The 7,047-nt window shown below is 36.0% G+C and overlaps 1 protein-coding gene across 2 annotated transcripts; it reads right to left on the reverse strand.

The window, feature by feature from the left end:
• Nucleotides 1-1,049: 1,049 nt before the first annotated feature.
• Nucleotides 1,050-5,341, reverse strand: LOC116723657 (cell surface glycoprotein CD200 receptor 1-like). 2 transcript variants are annotated; one of them, XM_032568723.1, is made up of 7 exons: nucleotides 4,999-5,341; nucleotides 4,028-4,084; nucleotides 3,437-3,739; nucleotides 2,790-3,053; nucleotides 1,995-2,091; nucleotides 1,861-1,900; nucleotides 1,050-1,740 (listed from the first exon to the last, which is right to left on the reverse strand). In XM_032568723.1, exons 1-7 carry the CDS (start codon nucleotides 5,054-5,056, stop codon nucleotides 1,669-1,671), a joined length of 891 nt encoding a protein of 296 aa, XP_032424614.1. In that variant the 5' UTR covers nucleotides 5,057-5,341; the 3' UTR covers nucleotides 1,050-1,668. The 2 variants fall into 2 exon arrangements, with proteins under 2 accessions (XP_032424614.1, XP_032424615.1); XM_032568724.1 differs by lacking the exon at nucleotides 4,028-4,084 and having other exon boundaries at nucleotides 4,999-5,339.
• Nucleotides 5,342-7,047: the final 1,706 nt, after the last annotated feature.

Raw genomic sequence — 7,047 nt, forward strand, 5'->3', positions numbered from 1 at the left:
GTGTGGGCCCACGGCTTTCTCTGCACAGACATAAGGCTCCTTTTCTCTGATGTGATCGGGGCTTACACTTCTGTTCACACTTTGTCAGAGAGGGCTAATCAGCTAAAGAAACGCTGACAATAAGGGTGTCATGTCCTGTTATAGGCATAAGCATCAACTGCTGCCTCACTTCCCTTCGTAAGCAAGAGGCTCCAAGAGTTACTTTTTCTCAAACTGCAGATTTCAAAAACTCAAATATGTCATTGGTTTAATCAAAGATTAATCTTAGTTTTGAGCTCACTTTAAAGATTAATAGATAGCAAATTTGAAAATGTCTGAAAAGCTGGGTGGGTTAGTTTATGTGTCAGCGACATCAAGGTTAGGGTTGGTGACTGGTGAATGTTGTCTCAACAGGAAAAGGGCCCCCAAATCATATTCCACTGAGGGCCCTAAATAATCTTAGGGTAGTTCTTTATAGCCAATAAAGAACTTGCTTTAAGAAGCAAGTGACATATAATCACTTGCTTCTTAAAGCCATTCAAAGTACTGAATCAGAAGATGAATGACTATGGATTATTCTAAATAAAGGAAGAAAAGGAGTGCATCTTTAATGACCCTCTAATGAGTCTTTTACAGCAAAGTCCAATGGTAACTGCAGGAGGCTTTATACAAACATAGGCTACACAAACAATTTAGAAAGTCTGAAATAGATTATTACTATGTCAAATTAGTATAACTGTTCTAATGGCTAAACATTTTGTATGAGGTGGCAGAAAAGCAGAGTCTTGATCTTGGTAAGGCTACAATTGTATAACAACATCACACCTCTGCCCTTGTTTAAAAGTTATTTTGATGCTAATCATGAAATAACTGACAAAATGAAAAAACAGCTGATTTTGGTTCTTCTCTCTACATGATGTAAAAGTCATTTTCACAGATTAAATACCAAACCACAGTTCACTGTACAGAATAAAGGACAACTAACATCTGCTTGTTTGGGATTTGTGTTTTACACCCTTTGACTCTTTTGTCTTTATTTGCATCCACAAATAATTAATTTTGCACACAAATTAGTTGACTCAATATATTTTAATATACAGACAGAATTGCGTATGAATACATATAATTAATAGTTGATATAGTATTGTACACATGTAAACCAAGGCAAAATGTGTCTCAAAAATACACACGTTCACCGCTTTCACTGGGTTTCCCCCAGTAAATCTCCCAAAATATTACTTGTCCTCTCAGCTGATAAATAATTATTTTTATTTTACATAATTACATCCAACATCCAAAGTCGTTAGTAGTCAAAGTATCCTCCATCCGGCTCGCACAGCCATTCTTTCCAGCTCCTCGGTTCATGACATCTGTAGTAATTATTAAAGTTCTCCATGATACCTACTCACAGAGAGCAGTGGGCAGCACAAGTGGTGAATGGGAGTCTATGTTTGCCACCAGGTACATCCCCTGTTCCATCAGTCTGCGCTGCTTATTGAGGCGGCTTCAACCTAAGAGGCTTCCCTCTCTTACCGGAAACCTTTGATCTCACTTTGCTCACTTCTTCTTCTTACTATTTTGCCATTTCTCAGTTTCACAGCCCTCGCTTTTTCATAAAGTCCCAAGATGTGCATTTCAGTGTGCGACCGTGTTGCATCAACAGGAATTTTATGCACACACATCTGCAAATCAGTTGTATATTGAGTTCACACGTTGAACATAGCTAGCATAAGGCTCCACTTCCTCCACATCCTCCGTCTGCTTCAAAAGGAAACAAAAACAATATATATATATTTATATATATACATATATGAAAAGCGGAGCAAAGTGCAGAAAAAACACATTTACTGTAACACTGATTAGTGGAGATAAAACACCTACCGGAGGTGATTTGGATGATGTGTCTGTCTGTTGACATCGTCTGAAAAAAATCACATCAACAGGCTTAGAGATGTAAAAAACAGAAACATTAGGCAGAAATGTTGATTTAATTTAAGCTAAAAGGAACTCCTTACCTCAATAATATTACTTTCTTTAGTGCATAGATAGAAAAACCTGCCACGAGAGTGAAGATTATCCCAAAAATAGGGAGGAAGCACAAAATTTGAAGCCCTGAGGTGAGAAATCAAACATGAGTTAATGTCAGAAATACTTCCTAGTGACACGTATCCACAACTCCTTGTTTCATATGTAACGTATTTGAAATGTGTACAAAGATAAGCATTTTTAGTTAAGAAACAATCCAGCATTAACTTTCTATGCAATGTACTATCATCTTTGAGTAAGACAAGGTGCCATGGATTGATTGAACAAGTCATGAGCATCACTAATTAAAGTCGTCATATGTACCACACTAATATGATGCTGCTTTCAAATGTTGCAGCAATCTTCCAATAACATTTTTTAATCTCTTGCACCTCTCTGTCTGTACTGATGAAGATTAACTGATCAGAGGGACCAGAGGAATGACAATTCAACCTCTTTGCCTATTAATTCAACTAATATCTATTTGACCCCATTGTCCTCTCACAGATTTTGTTTTGAGCAATGAAGTTGAAAGCAAAATCTATGCCAGATTGTTCGGTGCATCATGAGCAACTCGCATAAAAATGACAAGACTTGACATTTCTATTTAGACCCTCATATTATGTGATTTTAAAAGATTGTATTGCATGATGGTTTAAGCAGAAATTAAATACCACTAGTATAAAGAATATAGAAAATAAGTGAATTAAGCAAAGAATAAATAAATAACAAACTTAAGCTGAAAAAAATTCTGTCAAGTCTTATTCAGCCTTAAAAAGCCTGACCTCTGAATTTGGGTATGAAAGTCTTCTCCCGCTCCCAAAACTGGTGCTGGACAATGCAGGTCAAGTTTTCTGGATCAATGTATTCAGGGACCTCCAGCTCACTCTTTACTGTTACAAATCCATCTGGGTCATTCTGCTGTGTCACAGAGTGATTTCCTATGACACTCCAGCTGATGTTGGCAGCAGGATTCCCTCTTTCAGCTCTGCACACAGCCACAATCTTCTTGTCCCTTCGCTCTAACCAGGCAGATACAGCAGGAGGAGCTGAACCAGCAAAGACCAGAACAGATTGTTATTGTACATCAACAACATATTTCTTCAGTTCCTTACAAAAATACAAATGTATTATGCTTTACTACTTCAGAATATATTAAAACGTAAATAATTAAATCTTTATGCCATCCTCAGTGACAGTAGCACTGTGTATGAAAATGCTATGTAGCATATTTGTGCCATTCAGGTGCTACAGTGTGAAATTGCACTGTGTTCTGTCCTGTTATGTGCTTGTTACAGAATGATATGGTAAAATACATAAATATAAAGAAACTGTGTTCACACACTTTACCCATGAGACTTATGTGATAAAAAATATTAGCATAAAGTGATATGTTTAATCAAAACACACTTTTAAGAAGTTAAGTTCTTACCTGTGACACCCACTGCAATCTTATAATTTTCATTTCCTCCTGTGTAAGCTGATTCACACCTGTAAGCTCCAACATCACTGGCTGAAAAGTTTGGGATGTGCAGGAACGACTGATCGGTTGAGTTTTGTATTGATTTTCCATCATTGCAGGTGTTAATGTTTTGACCCTCATTGCTAAAGGAGATCTTACAGGTTTTGTGTTTCAGTTCAATGTCCCAGATAACAAAAATTGCCTTAGTCTGAGTCCTGTTGCTGCAGATGAGTCTAGCATCGCTCCCAAGATTGAAGACTTCCTTTCTGTTAACTGCAAAAAATAATAACTCAGATTAGTTTTAGTGATTGGGGAAACTAAATGGTTTTTTTTTTTACTATTCCTATAGAAAACAAAACTTTTACAGATTTACTCATGTGAAAATGCTAGATTTCTTTGAAAAAAAAAGATTCTTAGCAGAATATAAATACTGTATTCGAAAATAAATTGGAAAAAAAATGATCAAAACACTTGTTGTTTTTACATTTGTCAGTTGTTCTTTTCCTAAAATGTTTTACCGAATGCAGATGAGCAGAGAAAATCATAAAAATATCAATTTACCATAAACTTTCAGAGGTGAAGTAGTTGTGTTCACAATGATATTTGAGTTAGTAGTTCCTGAGAGAGATGAAGATAGATGTTAGGGGAACGCTTGGCAACACAGAGGGATTTTAGGTCAGTATTAGCGATTAGTTCTGAAATATTCAGGCAGAAAATGAACAGAAAAAAAAATGTTGGTTAATTCATTTGATCACATTTTCAGCTTGTAAAAACATAGCAAATATTAGAAGTGGTGAGAAAAAGAGTTGTCTAGGAAATTAATCTTCTTTAGAGAACAGGAATCAAATTAACCAACAACACTGTAAAAACAGGCATCAGTATTATTTTTAATCAGTTGTGGTTATGATTGGAATCTGCACTTTAGAAAACGTTTGTGGCATTACTACAAACCAAAGAAATTGTAATGGAAAAGTCAGAGCTCACTACAAACACATCTCATGTGTAGTCATAAAGGCTCTGATGTTTGTTTATTTCTCACAGCAAAACAGTGGAGTACACGGTGGGGTGGTCAAACCGCAACGTAGAGACCCCCTCAGTGGAGAAAAGCTGCATCACTGTGTCACCCTGATCTGAGGACTCAGTTTCCACTGCAGAAGCAACAGGCAGCACGTCGCTTGCTCATTCAGAAAACACAGGCAAACATTTTCCTACTTCTGTTATGGAACAATTAGTTTTTTTCTCTTGTCAGCTTTTTGTCCCACGACCATGCATCTTTACTTTCCAAAGGTTGTCTACACTGTGACTCATTTACAAAAAAATCTCTGCATTATTCTTCCAAAAAAGAAAAGATTTAGTACGTTAGCAGTAGAACAGCCTTGTGACAACATACATTACTGAGAAAAGAAATTAGTCATAAAGTCAGTTACAAACAAGCGTCCTGTGGACTAAACTCTGTTTTTGTGTTAATTGAAACACACCGAATATGGTTTAAAAAGACAATCACAACTAAATAAGATAATTTTAAATCAAACCTGGAGTCATGCCCCTTGATGCGGTGAAGAAGAAGATCAAAATATAAATCCACATCATGTCTGATCTCTGATTTCTTTTTTTAGCAAATGTCGTTGCAGTAAAAGCACCAATTCTTCAAACCATTGCATCAAGCCAAGATCCTGTGGTAGCTCTCATGCTATTTCACTTTCCTTCGATCTTTGCTCTGAGGTTCGACTGAAGACGCTCCACTACTTCATCCACACAAACCGAGAATCCTTCACATGCCTCAGGAAAATGAGGCTTATATATAAAATGTGTGACTAAGCTAATCCCTCCCCTCTTCTTTTTCTTCCCCCCTCTCCAAAACTGCTTTCCACTCAAACATCTGCCTTTTTTCTCCCACACAGAATGACGTCTGAGAAGTTAAGACACCAGTTTCCTTTCTTGTTAGTCACATGATCGTGTTTTTTCAAAGGAGATTGTCAAACATAAGGCAGGCAAAAACAAGTTAAAGTTATTATTTTATTTTGTATTAAGGTTCCAAAAATATTTACATGCTTTTTTAAATTTTCTTTTTTTTTTTTCTTTTGTTTATCTGTTAAAGTAAGAAAATTCTTGATAGGAACTAAATGTAAAATAGATTAACAGAGTTCAGTGAAATAGATAATTATTTGCAAAAATAAATTCATCCAAGTGGCAAAAATATGAGTATGTTGAAGATTATAAGATAAATCTGAATCATACCTTAGGCAGGATGTTTTTGTTGAGTTAGACAGCAATCTGATAACTGGAACACATTACCTTTATTTACAAAGGTAAATCCTATAAAAGTTTGACTTTTAAAGTCAAACACATTTATGTCTAAGGGTTTAATGACAGATGATTAGGAGTTTTGAAATATCAAGGTCAGTCCTAAAACTGTCTCTAAATATGTTCAACTTCACTCATTGAGACCAATACAACTGGTTTAATATTTCGATACTTAAAGATTGTCATTACCCCAAGAATGGTGGTGGTGGGGGGGAAAGTTATCTTCAAAAAAGAAAAAAATGAGTGTCAAGAACAGCTGAAAGGATTCACCTCATCAACTTATGTAAACGAGAGCTAAGAACTGGCGTTTTCTCAATAGAAGAAAGTCAATTCACTCAAAATATAATATACCAGCTGGATCTCGATGATTTTTATGGATATGAATGTGAATTTATTGATAGAAATAATAATTAAAAAAAAGAACTAAACCCTTCAGTTTCACAATTTTAACTATGTCCCACCAATTTTAAAATATTGGTGGTTATGTCACGCTTTGGGCTTGATTGGCCTTTACTCAGTTAGAACAGATGATTAAATTTCACTAGCAAATTGTGTGTGATGATGTCTCCTCACCCACCTGTGAACTTAAGCTCAACAGAAACGAAGGATTTTTTTCTTGCCAAGAACAGTTTCCAATTTTCTTAGAAGTCTGATCTTTCGACCTTTGGATCGTTTCCTAAATACTATGACTAGAAATTTAAAAATACTGTATTCAGATGGTCTGACAAGGATGAGACAGAAAATTAAGTGATTATAATAGCATCTTCATTTGTGTATCAAAGAATCGGTCCATGACCTTTATCTGATTAAGCATAAAAGAAGTTGGGTTCAAGTACATGTGGTTGTAAAAGGAGAGAATCTATATAGTGCTTTTATGGTCATACTAATCACTCAAAGTGCTTTATAATGGAGCTACAGTCAACCAATCGCACTTACACATTTTGGGGTAAGTGCCTTGCCAAGGGGTACAACGCTATGCAACAGCAGGAAGCTGGAATCAAATCAACAACGTTTAGATTGACAGACTCTACCCAATTAGTCACAATCGCCTCATGATGTGAATATATTAGAAGGGGATGTTTTAGGTTTGATGCTGTGAATAAATCAGACAAACATTTTTCAGTATTTGATGGACCAGAGCTGATTGTCCGATTCCAAAATGGTGCTGCTCTAGTTATTGTCTTTTTGCAAATGATTGCTTGAAAGTCCTGACCTTATTCCAAGACAAAGCTTGTGGAAAGACCCGAGGGAGGAAACCACAAACAACCCAAATTTCA

The sequence above is a fragment of the Xiphophorus hellerii genome, chromosome 7, assembly GCF_003331165.1.
Source record: "Xiphophorus hellerii strain 12219 chromosome 7, Xiphophorus_hellerii-4.1, whole genome shotgun sequence".
Classification (NCBI taxonomy): domain Eukaryota; kingdom Metazoa; phylum Chordata; class Actinopteri; order Cyprinodontiformes; family Poeciliidae; genus Xiphophorus; species Xiphophorus hellerii.